We start from the raw sequence: 15,791 nt of genomic DNA, 5'->3' as shown, positions 1-15,791 counted from the left end.
GCTACATCATATTGTATTGTGTTATGTTTTATTTAATGCACCTGCTGCTCTTGGCCTCAGAAGGTCAAATGTTTCCTGAAGATTCCTGGCACCATAGATCTCCCATGTTTGGGATAAGTTCCTTGTTGTTTCCAGCCATTTGGAAGCATAAACCTGTGGTGAAAGGACATGTGATTTTCTGTTTCAGGTGCCAGTGACATTTGGGGATTTGGCCATCTACTTCTCCCAGGAGGAGTGGGAATGGCTGAGCCCCATTCAAAAAGACCTGTATGAAGATGTCATGTTGGAGAACTACCAGAACCTGGTCTCTGTTGGTAAGACTCTCTCTACCCTGTAATCCACAACCAACCCATTTTGGGACATAAATTAGTCTAGTTAGGAAAACAGAAGCCACAGCAGTTTTGTTTTTTAACAACTGTATTTGTGGGGAGCCTGGGTGGCTCAGTGGGTTAAAGCATCTGCCTTCAGCTCAGGTCATGATCCCAAAGTCCTAGGATCGAGCCCCACATCAGGCTCTCTGCTCAGCCTGGAGGCTACTTCCTCCTCTCTCTCTCTCTCTCTCTCTCTCTGCTTGCCTCTCTGCATACTTGTGATCTCTGTCAAATAAATAAATAAAATCTTGAAAAAAAAACCCAGTTCTATTTGTATATATATGTTTTACATATATATATATGTTATACATACACGTATACATGTTATACATAAAAAGTATATAATTCAGTGGTTTTTAATGTATACACAGAACTGTACATCCATCACCAGTCAGTTCTAGAACATTTTCGTTACCCCAAAAGAAACCCCATATCCATTAACAATCAGTTTTCATTTCCCCTTGCCCACTAATTCCTCCAGATTAGGCAGATACTAATCTGGTTTCTGTCTATAAATTTTTCTTTTCTTGGCCTTTCATAGAAATGGAATCATAAGTATGATTCATAAGGAATCAAAGATCCTTTGTGTCTGGCTTCCTTCACTTAACATTATAGTTTTGAGGTTCATCTACGTTGTAGCATATTATCTGTGTCCCCTTCCTTTTCATGGCCAGTAGTATTCCACATTTTGTGTATCCATTCATCAGTTGATGGGCATTTGAGCAGTTTTTCACTCTGTAACAATTATGAGTGTGCTGCTGTGAATATTAATGTGTGAGTTTCTGTGTGGTTATGTATTTTCATTTCTTCTGGGTATATACATAGGAGTGGAATTGCTGTCATATAGTAATTATATAAGTAACCTTTTGAGGACATCTGGTTGTTTTAAGGGAATTTAAGAGGAGGACTCTACTTAATGGCTCTGATTAAAAGGAAAATAGTAGACAGAGGTAATGCAGAGATGGTAACCGCAGGGTGCAACCACCATCCTTGGGCTAGGGATACAAGGGGAGATTTGGGCGGGGGTGGGGGGTTGTTTAGGACTTAGAGGAAGGGATTCAGACTCCTGAAGGGAGAGGTGTGCTGACTAGTCTGTTTACACTCCTGAAGGGTCAGGATGAGGCTAGTTCTGAGAGTGTGGGGAAAAAAGAAGCAGAATTAAAACCAGCAGAGCCCTGTTGATGGATGCTGACAGGGAGCTTCTGGTGAAGAAGCATGGGTTGCAGAGCCCCAACCCCTGCACACAAAACAGATCAGAGAAGGGTGGGATTGGGAGCTGAAGGGCAGGCAGTAGCTTAATAGCCAGCCTCTGGAGTTTCTTTTCTGATTTTTCAAGAGCATAATTCGCTTTGTAGACTTAGAAATGAGCAGTTCTGCTTACTGTGACTGAACTTTCCTCCTCCTCCTCCTCTTCCTGCCCTTCACATCCTCTGTGCTCCCTTCGTGCTCCTAAGTCCTCATTCCTGTTGACACGGGGCTTGGCTCTGACGTCTGGGCATCCATGTCGTGCTCAGTTCTGATGTTTTTCTTGAATGTAGGACTTTCCTTTCGGAGGCCAAATGTGATCACCTTGCTGGAGAAAGGGAGAGCGCCTTGGATGGTGGAGCCAGTGAGGAAGCGCCGGGGCATGGGTGAGTGACTGAGAATCTAGAATCGAGGCTTTCGTGTCACTGTCGTAAGCATACCCCCAATCCTGAGAGGGTGGCCTCTTGGAGATGTTTGCAAACTGCCAGTTTCCATACCTTAAAGGCTCCAGGCCTGTAAAGAATAAATTCTAGTCTCTTTAGTGTGAGCCCCAGAAGGAGAATAACCAACATTTAATAAACCCTTCCTACGTACCAGACGTGCTTCTGAGTATAGGTTCCTTCCGGTCCTGTGCGGTAAGTACTATTACTGTTCCTGTCTTATATATGAGGAAACCAGGTATCTGAGACGTTCAGTGACTTGCCTAAGGTAGCCCATGTAGGAAGTGACAGCAGAGCCAGGTTTGAACCCCACAGTCTGGTCTCAGAAGCTCAGCTCTTAATGCCTCATCCCCATCTATCATGTTCCCTGCCTCGGCATGTTCCGCTTTCTCTCGTGACAGCATTGCTCATGGTAATTTCACACTTGCATCATTTTCTTCATTCTTAAAAAAACCCATTTTCCAAAACTGTTCATTTTGATTACTTTCTAAAAACTCATTCTCTTTTCTGATATATTTCTCTTTGGTTAGGTTACTTTTACTTACTTATTTTAACAGTTTTCTAACTTTTTTTGTTGTTGTTTTGTTTGTTAAGTAGGGTCCACACCTAGCATGGAACCCAACATGGGGCTTGAACTTATGGCCCTGAGATAGAGTCAGACTCTTAACTGACAGGCACCCCTGAGTTTTTTTAAATTGTAAAAAAATTCATGACATTGAATTTATAGCTTAACCATTTTAAAATGTATAGTTATGTATATTCACATTGTTGTGCAACAGATATCCAGAACTTTTCCATCTTGTAATAACTTTTGGAACTGTATTCACAAAACACTAATTCTTCCTCCATCCTTCCACCTAGCCCTTGGTAACCAACTTTCTTTGTATTTATCTGATTTTGATTGCCATGGATCCTTTGTATAAATGGAGTCTTACAGTATTTGCCTTTTTGTAAGTGACTTTGTTTGCTGAGCATAATGTCCTTGAGGTTCATCCATGTTGTAGCATGTGACAGGATTTTCCCTTTTTTTTTTAAAAAAAAGGCTGCATAATATTTCACTGTATATATATCATATTTTTTTAATCCATTTATCAATGCCTATTTGGGTTGTTCTGCTTCTTGCCTACTGTGAATAATGCTCTAATGAACACAGAGTACAGATAGGTATTTAAGATGCCGATTTCAATTTTTTTTGGATATTTACCTGGAGGTGGGAATGGCTGGATCATACCATAATTCAATTTTATTATTATTTTTATCATTATTATTATTTTTTAAATACTTCAATTTATTATTATTTGGGGATCCTCCATACTATTTTCCATAATGGCTGCACCATCTATCATTTCCACCAACAGTATGCAAGTGTTTCAACTTTCTGTCAACACTTGTGATTTTTGGGGTCTTTTTGGTAGTGGCCATCCTTACAGGCATGAGGTGATATTGTAGGTTTGATTTGCATTTCCCTAATGATTAGTGAGGTTGGGCATCTTTTCATGTGTTTATTGGCTATGTGTCTGTCTTCCTTGGAGAAGTGTCTATTCAAGTCCTTTACCCATTTTAAAAAATAGCATTGTTGTTTGTTGATGAGTTACAGTTTTTTATATATTCTATATATCAGTTCCTTATCTGGTGATTTGTAATTATTTGTTCTTATTCCATAGGTTGCCTTTGTACACTATGATTGCTTCCTTTGACTTGCTAATGTAGTCCCATTTGTCTGGAGTTTTTTGTTTGTTTGTTAATTTTTGTTTTTATTTGCGTGTGCTTTTTTGTGTCATATCTGAGAAATCAGTGCCAAATCTAATATCCTAAACCTTTTCCTCCAATGTTTTCTTCTAAGAGTTCAGTAATTTTAGGTCTTACATTTAGTTCTTTAATCTTTTTTTAGTTAATTTTTGTATAAGGTGTAAGGTAAGGGTCCAATCCAAAATCATTCTTTCGCATATAGATAATTCAGTTTTCTTAACACTGTTTGTGGAAGAGACTGTCCTTTCCTCATTGAGTAATCTTGGCTCCCTTGTTGAAAATTATTTGATTAGATATGCAAGAGTATATTTCTTGGAGTTCTGTTTTGTTCTCTTGGTATCTTTTTTCTACTACCACACTGTCTTAATTACTGTTGCTTTGTAGCAACATCTGTATATCAAACAATCAGTAGTGTCCAACTAACTGAGCCACCCAGGAGCCCCAAAGTTCTGTTTTATTTTCATTTAGTTCAAAATATTTAAAAATTTCTTTTGTGATTTCATGTGTTATTCTGAAATGCATTATTTAATCTTGATGTAGTTAGGGATTTTCCAGTGATCTTTCTGTTACTGATTTCTAGTTTTAATTTCTCTGTGGTCTAAGAGCATTATGTCATTTCGGTCATTTGTTCAGGTATGTTTTAAGGCTCAGAGTGTGGTCCATCTTGGTGAATGTTCTCTGTGAGCTTGAGAATAATGTGACTTCTCTTTTTGTTGAATCAAGTGGTCTATGGATGCCACTTATATCCAGTTGAATGAAGGTATAGTTGAGTTCCCTGATTTTCTGCTTACTCGATTTGTTCATTTATGAGAGAGGGGTGTCGAAATCTCTTAACTGTGATAAGAGTAATTTGATGCTTTGTTGTTCGGCATATACCCATTAAGAATTGTTATGTCTTCTGAAGAATTGATTGTCATTATATAATGACCCCCTTTATCCATGATACCTTTCAGTGCTTTTAAGTCTGCTCTGTCCAAAATTAATACAGCTATTCCTGCTTTCTTTTGATTTGTGTTAGCATGGTATATTTTTCTCCATTCATTTACTGTCATTATATGTCTTTATATCTAAAGTGAGTTTCCTTTTTTTTTTTAAACAACATATAATGTATTATTAGCCCCAGGGGTACAGGTCTGTGAATTGCCAGGTTTACACTCCTCACAGCACTCACCATAGCACATACCTTCCCAAGTGTCCATAACCCAACCACCTTCTCCCTAACCCCCTCCCTCTGGCAACCCTCAGTTTGTTTTGTGAGATTAAGAGTCTCTTACGGTTTGTCTCCTCCCAATCCCATCTTGTTTCATTTATTCCTCTCCTACCCCCTAGACCCCCCACATTGCCTCTCAACTTCTTCCTATTAGGGAGATCATATGATAATTGTCTTTCTCTGATTGACTTATTTCGCTAAGCCTAATACCTTCTAGTTCCATCCACGTTGCTTTTGATGGCTGCATCGTATTCCGTTGTATATATATATACCACTTCTTTTTTTTTTTTTTTAAGATTTTATTTATTTATTTGACAGAGAGATCACAAGTAGATGGAGAGGCAGCTAGAGAGAGAGAGAGAGAAGCAGGCTCCCTGCTGAGCAGAGAGCCTGATGCGGGACTCCATCCCAGGACCCTGAGATCATGACCTGAGCCGAAGGCAGCGGCTTAACCCACTGAGCCACCCAGGCGCCCCAGTATATACCACTTCTTCTTTATCAATTCATCTGTTGATGGGCATCTAGGTCCTTTCCATAGTTTGACTATTGTGGACATTGCTGCTATAAACATTTGGGTGCACGTGCCGCTTCAGGTCATTACATTTGTATCTTTAGTGTAAATACCCAGTAGTACGATTGCTGGGTCATAGGGTAGCTCTATTTTCAACTTTTTGAGGAACCTCCATGCTGTTTTCCAGAGTAGCTGCACCAGCTTCCATTCCCACCAACAGTGTAGGAGGGTTCCCCTTTCTCTGAATCCTCGCCAGCATTTCTCATTTCCTGACTTGTTCATTTTAGCCATTCTCACTGCTGTGAGATGGGATCTCATTGTGGTTTTGATTTGTGTTTCCCTAATGCCAAGTGATGTGGAGCACTTTTGCATGTGTCTGTTGGCCATTTGATTGTCTTCTCTGAAGAAATGCCTGTTCATGTCCTCTGCCCATTACTTGATTAGATTATTTGTTCTTTGGGCGTTGAGTTTGATAAGTTCCTTGTAGATTTTGGATACTAGCCCTTTATCTGATACGTTCTTTGCAGATATTTTCTCCCATTCTGTCAGTTGTCTTTTGGTTTTGTTAACTGTTTCCTTTGCCGTGCAAAAGCTTTTGATCTTGATGAAGTCCCAATAGTTCATTTTTGCCCTGGCTTCCCTTGCCTTTGGTGATGTTCCTAGGAAGAAGTTATTGCAGCTGAGGTCGAAGAGGTTGCTGCCTGTGTTCTCCTCAAGGATTTTGATGGATTCCTGTCTCACATTGAGGTCCTTCCTCCATTTTGAGTCTTATTTTCGTGTGTGGTGTAAGGAAATGGTCCAATTTCATTTTTCTGCATGTGGCTGTCCAATTTTCCCAACACCATTTGTTGAAGAGACTGTCTTTTTTTTCCATTGGACATTCTTTCCTGCTGTGTTGAAGATTAGTTGACCATAGAGTCGAGGGTCTATTTCTGGGCTTTCTATTCTATTCCATTGATCCGTGTGTCTGCTTTTGTGCCAGTACCATACTGTCTTGATGATGACAGCTATGTAATAGAGCTTGAAGTCTGGAATTGTGATGCCACCAACTTTGGCTTTCTTTCTCAACATTCCTCTGGCTATTTGAGGTCTTTTCTGGTTCCATATAAATTTTAGAAGTATTTGTTCCATTTCTTTGAAAATAATTGATGGGATTTTGATAGGGATTGCATTAAACATGTAGATTGCTTTAGGTAGCATAGACATTTTCACAATATTTGTTCTTCCAGTCCATGAGCTTAGAACATTTTTCCATTTCTTTGTGTCTTCCTCAATTTCTTTCATGAGTACTTTATAGATGTCTGAGTATAGGTTCTTTGCCTCTTTGTTTTTTGGGTTTGTTTACTTTTTTAAAATTTTATTTATTTATTTGACAGAGATTACAAGTAGGCAGAGAGGAAGGGAAGCAGGCTCCTTGCTGATCAGAGAACCTGATACAGGGCTCGATCCCAGGACTCTGGGATCATGACCTGAGCCAAAGGCAGAGGCTTTAACCCACTGAGCCACCCAGGCACCCCAGGAATTAATTCTTCTTTAAATGTTTGGTAGAATTCCCCTGGGAAGCCGTCTGGCCCTGGGCTCTTGTTTGTTGGGAGATTTTTTTTTTTTTTTTTTTTTTTTTTTTTTTTTTTTTAAAGATTTTATTTATTTATTTGACAGAGAGAAATCACATGTAGATGGAGAGGCAGGCAGAGAGAGAGAGAGGGAAGCAGGCTCTCCGCTGAGCAGAGAGCCCGATGCGGGACTCGATCCCAGGACCCTGAGATCATGACCTGAGCCGAAGGCAGCGGCTTAACCCACTGAGCCACCCAGGCGCCCCTGTTGGGAGATTTTTGATGACTGCTGCAATCTCTCCTTACTGGTTAGGGTCTGTTCAGGTTTTCTATTTCTTCCTGGTTCAGTTTTGGCAGTTTATATGTCTCTAGGAATGCATCCATTTCTTCCAGATTGTCAAATTTCCTGGTGTATAGTTGCTCATAATATGTTCTTAGAATTGTTTGTACTTCTTCGGTGTTGGTTGTGATTTCTCTTCTTTCATTCATGATTTTATTTATTTGGGTTTTTCTCTTTTCTTTTTGAGAAGTCTGGCCAGGGGTTTATCAATCTTACTAATTCTGTCAAAGAACCAGCTCCTAGTTTCATTGATTTGTTCTATTGTTTTTTTGGTTTCTGTTTCATTGATTTCTGCTCTGATCTTTATTATTTTTCTCCTGCTGGATTTAGGCTTTCTTTGTTGCTATTCTTCAGCTCCTTTAGGTATAGGGTTATGTTTTGTATTGAGATCTTTCTTGTTTGTTGAGAAAGGCTTGTATCGGGCGCCTGGGTGGCTCAGTGGGTTGAGCCGCTGCCTTCGGCTCAGGTCATGATCTCGGGGTCCTGGGATCGAGTCCCGCATCGGGCTCTCTGCTCAGCAGGGAGCCTGCTTCCTCCTCTCTCTCTCTCTGCCTGCCTCTCTGCCTACTTGTGACCTCTCTCTGTCAAATAAATAAATAAAATCTTTAAAAAAAAAAAAAAGAAAAGAAAGGCTTGTATCGCTATATATTTTCTACACAGGACTGCCTTTGCTGTGTCCCACAGATTTTGAACTGTTGTATATTCATTATCATTTGTTTCCATGAATTTTTTCAATTCTTCTTTAATTTCCTGGTTGACCTATTCGTTCTTTAGAAGGATGCTCTTTAGCCTCCATGTATTTGGGTTCTTTCCAAATTTCCTCTTGTGACTGAGTTCTAGCTTCAGAACATTGTGGTCTGAAAATATGCAGGGAATGATCACAGTCTTTTGGTACTGGTTGAGACCTGATTTGTGACCCAGGATGTGATCTATTCTGGAGAATGTTCTGTGTAGTAGTGAAGAATGTGTATTCTGTTGCTTTGGGATAGAATGTTCTGAGTATATCTATAAAGTCCATCTGGTCCAGTGCATCATTCAAAGCGCTTGTTTCCTTGTTGATCTTCTACTTGGATGATCTGTCCATTTCAGTGAGGGAATTGTTAAAGTCCCCTACTATTAATGTATTATTGTTGATATGTTTCTTTGGTTTTGTTATTAATTGGTTTATATAGTTGGCTGCTCCCATGTTAGGGGCATAGATATTTTAAATTGTTAGATCTTCTTGTTGGGCAGACCCTTTGAGTATGATACAGTGTCCTTCCTCATCTCTTATTATAGTCTTTGGCTTAAAATCTAAGTTATCTGGACGCCTGGGTGGCTCAGTGGGTTAAGCCACTGCCTTCGGCTCAGGTCATGATCTCAGGGTTCTGGGATTGAGCCCCGCATCGGGCTCTCTGCTCAGCAGGGAGTCTGCTTCCTCCTCTCTCTCTCTCTGCCTGCCTCTCTGCCTACTTGTGATCTCTCTTTCTCTCTCTCTCTGTCAAATAAATAAATAAATAATCTTTTAAGATAAATAAATAAATAAATAAAATCTAAGTTATCTGATACAAGTATTGCCACCCCAGCTTTCTTTGACTTCCATTATTAGCATGGTAAATTGTTTTCCACCCCCTCATAAAGTACGTTTCTTAATGGCACACAGGCCATGTTTTTTAATTCTCTCTGAATTAAATCAAATTAAATTCAATCTCTCTTAATTGGTTTAAACTGTTGATATTCAAAGTGAATATTTATACAGTTGGATTGATATGTACTATATATATAATAAATACATATATAAATATACTTCTTTATTAACACAATGTATTATTTGTCCCAGTGGTACAGGTCTGTGAATCATCAGGCTTACACATTTTACAGCACTCACCATAGCACATACGCTCCCCAATGTCCATAACCCAGCCACTTAAAATAAATATTTTTATTTGTTGTATTTATTCTTTGCTCCTATTTTTGTCTTCCACCCTTTTTTTTGCCTATCATGGTTTTCATTTTTAATTTAATTTTTTTTTTAAATTGTATTGATTGGGAGAGAGCACAATTGGGTGGGGGGAGAGAGGGATAAGCAGACTTCCTGCTGAGCAGGGAGCCCAATGAGGGGCTTGATCACAGGACCCTGGGATCATGACTTAAGGCAAAGATAGATGCTTAACCAACCGAGCCACCCAAGCACCCCTGCCTATTCTGGTTTTAAATGAACATTTTTATGACTCCCATTTTCTGTCCTTCTTTTGTGTGCGTGTGTGTATGTGTGTGTGTAAATTTATTTTTTTTAGCATTTTTCCTGGTGGTTGTTCTCTGCATGCCTTGAATCATGATTTAGTGTCTGACATTAATTTGGGGGGAAATTCTCATTCATTATTGTTTCAAATGTTTCTTCTTTTCTCTTTTTTTTAATCCTGGCATTCTCATAACCCATTTGTTACTTTTTTTGTAGTTGTCCCACAGTCTTTGGGTAGTTTGGGGTTTTGGTTTGTTTTTGTTTTTGTTTTTTCCAGTATTTATTTACTTTGCTTTCTGGTTTTTAAGGATTCTGTTGATAAGTTAGCTCATAGAATCATTCTTTAGCTATGTTGAATCTACTAATAAGCCCATCCAAGGCATTCTTTATTTCTGTTGTTGTGTTTTTGATCTGTAATATTTTGCTTTGATTCTTAGCATTTCCATCTCTTTGCTTACATTGCCCATCTGTTCTAATATGCTGTATAGTTTACCTGTTAGAGGCCTTAACATATTAATTATTTTTAAGTTTCTGGTTTGATATTCCAGCATCCCTGCCATATTGGAGTCTGGTTTTGATGCTTGCTCTGTCTTTTCAAATTCTGTGTTTTGGTATGCCTTGTAATTTTTTTCTTAATGGCCAGAGGTGGTGTACCAGGTAGAAGGAACTGATGTAAACAGCCTTTTCGTGATGTGGTGGTTAAGGTGTGTTGGGATGGGAAGCATTCTGTCGTCCTAGAATTAGGGCTCAGTCTTTTAGGTGCCTTTGCCTCTGGAGTATGAATAATATCACAAGTTTCTCAGCCTATACCTATCCCTCCTCCCCTCTCAGAGGAACAGGATGGCTGGAAGCAACTGGACTTGGAGGCAGTAGTTTGTACTTTTTCCTCTCTTATGGGTCTAAAAAGAGCTGGTTTTACAACCTGTTTAGCTTTCGACTTGTTAGTTCGAAGTTGTGCTTTGCAAGCCTCTTACATGAGGAGCTGGAAATCAGAAGTCTGATTGTTTTTTGTTTTGTTTTTTTTAATATTTGATTTTAAGAATACATTTTAAAAATTTATAACTTCACAAAAATTTTACTTTATTGAGATATAATTTATGTATTGTAAAATTCACCCATTTTAAGTGTATAATTCAGTGGCAAATTTTGACAAATTTAACAAGTTGTATAGCCATCACTATATTCTAGTTTTAGAATATTTTTGTCAACCTAATAAAACTTTTCATGTCTATTTACAGTTAATCCCTATTCTCACCTCCACCCCAGCTAACTACTAGCTTACCTTCCATCTGTAGTTTATCTTCTGTCAGCTTAGACATTTCTAATAATAAAAGTACATTCATCCAGTGAATAACTGTGGAGTTTAATGTGGTATATGGTATGAATTTATCCTACAAATAAACCTTTGATTTTATTAATTTCAAATTGTAAGATTTCCTGAATTCTAATTATTAAATATTTCTGTATAGCCCTTACTGTGGGGGCACCTGGGTGGCTCAATTGGTTATGTATCTGCTTTCGGCTCCGGTCATGATCCCAGAGTCCTGGGATTGAGCCCCACATCAGGCTCCTTCCTCAGCCAGGTAGCCGGCTTCTCCCTTTCCCTCTACCTGCTACTCTGTCTGCTTGTGAGCTCTCTCTCTCTGTCAAATAAATAAATAAAATTTTTTTTAAAAAAGCCCTTGCTACGTTAAAATTACAATAAGACACTAAAAAGTTATTGTCTCAGCCATCAGCATTGTTACTATGTGTTTGAGAAGTGTTGGTGGTATTACCATTATTGATAATGACTGCACAGAAGCTTCATTTTTCCAGCATAGGAAAACAAATACTTGATTTCTTGATGTCTTTCAGACTCAGGGTCTAAATGTGAGACCAAGAAGTTACTTCCAAATCTGTGCAACAAATCTGGGCAAAGCATCTATCAGAAACCAGTTTCTGCTTCACAGAAGGTTCCCACTGGAAAGAGGGGCTGCAAGAGGAGTTCAGTTCTGATAAAACCCAGGAAGGTGCATTCAGGGAAGAAATCTTTAAAATGTAATGACTGTGGGAAAACCTTTGGTCAAAGCTTATCTCTTAAACTTCATCAGAAATCCCATACTGGAGAGAAGCCTTATGAATGCAGTAATTGTAGAAAAGCTTTCAGACAGATTTCATCCCTCATTCTTCATCAGAAAATTCACAATGAAAGGAAAAGTTATGAATGTGGTAAATGTGGAGAAAGCTTCATTCAGAGAACATCCCTTATTCTACATGGGAAAGTTCATAATGAGAAGGAAATCTCTGACTGTGGGAAGGCCTTGAGTCAATGCCCACCTCTTAGTGTGGGCCAGAAAATTAATTTTGTTGAGAACATCCACCAGTGTGGAAAGTGTGGAAAAGACTTCATTAGAATGTCATCCCTGTTACTTCATAAGAAAATTCACAGTGGAAAGAAAAGATATAAATGCAATAAATGTGGGAGAGGCTTCAATAAGAAATCAGCCCTTGTTATACATAAAAGAAATCATACTGGAGAGAAGACCCATGAAAGTGAGAAGACCTTAAGTCAGAGTCCACAGCAGAAAAGTCACCATTTAGAGAATCCTTATAAATGCAGAGCGTGTGGAAAATCCTTTAATAGAATTTCATCCATTATGCTTCATCAGAGAATTCATATGTCAAAGAAAACCTACAAATGTGATAAATGCGAGAAGGTCTTCAGGAGGTTTTCAACCCTTATTCTACATCTAAGAATTCATAATGGAGAGAAATTGTACAGATGTAGTAAATGTGAGAAGGTCTGTAATCGGCATTCATCCCTTATTCAACATCAGAAAGTTCATACAAGGAAAAAGAAACTGTTTGAATGTAAGGAATGTGGAAAGATGTTTTCTGGAACTGCCAACCTTAAAATACATCAGAACATTCATTCTGAAGAGAAACCTTTCAAATGCAATAAATGCAGTAAGGTTTTTGGCCGACAGTCATTTCTTATTGAACATCAGAGAATTCATACTGGAGAAAAACCCTATCAGTGTGAGGAATGTGGAAAAGCCTTCAGTCACCGAATATCTCTTACTCGACATAAGAGAATTCATACTGAAGATAGACCATATGAATGTGATCAGTGTGGGAAGGCCTTCAGTCAGAGTGCACACCTTGCCCAACATGAAAGAATTCACACTGGAGAAAAACCATATACATGCAAAACATGTGGGAAGGCCTTTAGTCAACGGACATCCCTTATTCTGCATGAAAGAAGTCATACTGGAGAGAAACCGTATGAATGTAATGAATGTGGGAAGGCCTTTAGCAGTGGTTCGGATCTTATTCGGCATCAGAGAAGTCATTCTTCAGAGAAACCATATGAATGCAGTAAATGTGGGAAGGCATATAGTCGGAGTTCATCCCTGATTCGACATCAGAATACACATTCTGAAGAAAAAGCTTAAGTTTGTTTTAAATATGTGAAAGCATAGAGTGAGGCTATCAAAGTAGCAGAGACCAAGGCATTGGAAAATGCACTTGTCTGTTACATAAGTTTTGTATAAATGGGACCATTTGATGATGTGTCCCACTTTGAAAGCCGAAGAGCAGAAGTCATTGGAGACTTTGACCAGATAATTTGTGATCACCTGAGTCAGTGACCTTATCATAGGTCCTAATTTCAAAGTAGCAAACTCATATGATTTGATCAGTCATTTTTAATGAATACCACACTTCATGTGATAAGAATTGCTGATGTTTTATTTCCAGTGTGATTTTAAAGCTGTTTTATTAGTCACACACAACAAAGTAGAACTACAGAGTCCATATTTGTGGATGGGGCTTTGAGCCTGATTTAAGGTCACGTGAAGAATGAGTTTAAGTTTGTCTCTTAGGACTGGAACTATCACATGTAAGAGATTTCCTGGGGAAACCAGAGTGCTACTTCCAGCTGGCAGAAAATTATGGGTGAGAAAAGAGTGAGTCTTCAGGTGGTTAAAGATAGTCCTCATAATTGTGTGGATCAGTTGAGTCATTGCCATATTGTCTCCGAATGAAGATGTAATATTCATCGTGTGAAAAATCTGACAAGCCTGAGACAAACTGATGGGAAAAAAGAAAGCAGAGAAATGAGAAGTTAAAAGCAGGGAGAAATTATTTGTTACTGTTTTACTAAAAATAAATTTGTCTATATTTATATAAATAAACATTGGTATTTTCCTGTAAGAACCCTGGTGTGTAATAAGTGATTGGTGGAAAATGAGATGCCATTCCTTGAATATGTCTTCTCAAAATGCATATGTTGAACCCCTAACCTCTAATGTGATGGTACTTTGAAATGGGACCTTTGGGAGATATTTAGGGAATAGATGAGGTTATGCGGGTGCATCATGATAGGATTAGTGTCTTTTTAAAAAAGGATGCCAGAGATCTTGCTCTTTCTAGTTTATGAAGATAACTGCAAGAAGATGGCTGTGTATAAGCCAGGAAGGTAGTCCTCACTACATCCAACCATGTGACATCCTGACCTCGGACTTTTAGCCTCCAAAACTAAAAAAATAAGTTTCTTTTGTTTAAGTCACCTCCTCTGTGGTATTTTGTTATAGCATCTGGAATGGCTAATACATCAGGGGGAAACCCTGGATTTATGTACCAGGCTCTTTTCCTGTCTGCTAATCACCATATATGATAACTATCAGTCTCTGTTTCCAGCTTGTGCAAAGTATGTGAGAAATAAAATCAGATTTTTTGTTACTGGGCTGTATATACTTGCACTCTTCTGCAAAAGCCATTTTTAAAACCACCCATATCCTGTTAAGGTAACTGTGGAATGCATGACCACATGGCTTTAGGTCACTCTGATTTTGACCACAACTGAGAAAATAACATCCAGATTTGCAGAGGGTAAGCATGCATACAGAGTAACCGTAAATTTTCACTTACACTTGTCATAGTCATTCTGTAAAATCAGCATAAAATATCTCTGATATTTGGAGCAAATAGGTGAGCAGATAATAAAGGTTCATGGAGAGGCATGTCTATTCTTCCTCCCCTTCCATGCCCTTCCCTTTGTTTAATTCTTCTGTTGGTCTGCCATAGGGATTGATTCCAAATCATTGGTCACAAACCTAGTAAACTGTTAAGACAGTGTTCTTGCTTATAGACACTTAGAATTTATAAGGAAATATAGCATATTAGAATGTGGAAACATACCCGGTACACAGGTAATCTAGAGAAGATAGTGAACTCCAAGGTGAATAGAGGACAGGGGGACATGGTCCCTTGGAGATAGTGACTATATTAAAGGAAGAATAGGACATTAAAGTTGGCAAGGCACACAAAAGTTAGAAGGCTGCTGAGGGCAAAGAGAAAGTACAGATGCAGAAAATAGTCACAGAAGGTTGTAGAGTATTAAAGGAATTACAAATTTCGGTATTTAGTACAGTGACTGGCACACAGGAAGTGGTTAGTACTTATTAAATATTGAGTTAAAATGGATTAATGAAAATAGTATATCCTGATTTCCTCTGAGATGTAATTGACAGGGAACACTTCAACCTGGAGGTGACCCAGGTTAATTGAGATAAACCCTTGGGAAAACAGGCTCCCATTTTAAGGAATCACTAGTAATGTTTGAAGACTGCTAAACTCTGGGTAACCATAGCAACAGCCAAACTTAAACCTAGCCCACTTCCTGTCTATATTAATGACACTCCCCCCGCCCCCCGCCACACACACAAGAGGCTTAACAGAAGAAATGACACAACCATTTCTAGGAAGTCTATTTTCCTCTTTCTACTGTCCTGTACAAGATTCCTGGCTTGGGGCTTGGGGCAGGAGGGGAGCAAAATTAAGTACTGCAAAAAAGCAAGAAGAATCTACACTCCCCACTCCCACCAAGTGAAAGAACAACCCAGAATTACTGAGAAGTATATAGGTGTTGGACTGACAGAATTTTTAATATGTTAAAGGTTCTAATAAAGTTGCACAACAGCAAATAACATGGGTCATTTGAGCAGAGAGAGATGAATGATGGAAATACTAAAAATGAGCACAAACTGTACCTTCAGCAGGCTTACCAATATACTTGACACAGCCAAGGAAAGAATACGTGAACTTGAGAATCCCCCAAGCCAGAACAACTTGGGGCGGGGGGCAAGGGGTGCAGGGAGATGACAAAAAA

The 15,791-nt window shown here is 38.8% G+C and overlaps 1 protein-coding gene across 5 annotated transcripts in view; it reads left to right on the top strand.

The window, feature by feature from the left end:
• Positions 1-15,791, top strand: part of ZNF667 (zinc finger protein 667) — a 30,908-nt gene that overhangs the window by 14,129 nt on the left and 988 nt on the right. For 3 of the 5 annotated variants that reach the window (XM_013048062.2, XM_004776926.3, XM_004776923.3), the window contains exons 3-5: positions 188-314; positions 1,910-2,002; positions 11,495-14,362. In XM_013048062.2, coding sequence (XP_012903516.1) covers positions 188-314; positions 1,910-2,002; positions 11,495-13,074 — 1,800 coding nt within the window. In that variant the 3' untranslated portion in view covers positions 13,075-14,362. Of the gene's footprint in view, positions 1-187; positions 315-1,909; positions 2,003-11,494; positions 14,363-15,791 lie in introns of those variants that run through there. The other 2 variants (XM_045076870.1, XM_013048063.2) reach the window with 2 other exon arrangements.

The sequence above is a fragment of the Mustela putorius genome, unplaced genomic scaffold, assembly GCF_011764305.1.
Source record: "Mustela putorius furo isolate JIRA1106 unplaced genomic scaffold, ASM1176430v1.1 tig00000196_pilon_pilon_pilon, whole genome shotgun sequence".
NCBI lineage: Eukaryota > Metazoa > Chordata > Mammalia > Carnivora > Mustelidae > Mustela > Mustela putorius.
This window is presented reverse-complemented; position numbering and strand designations above follow the sequence as displayed.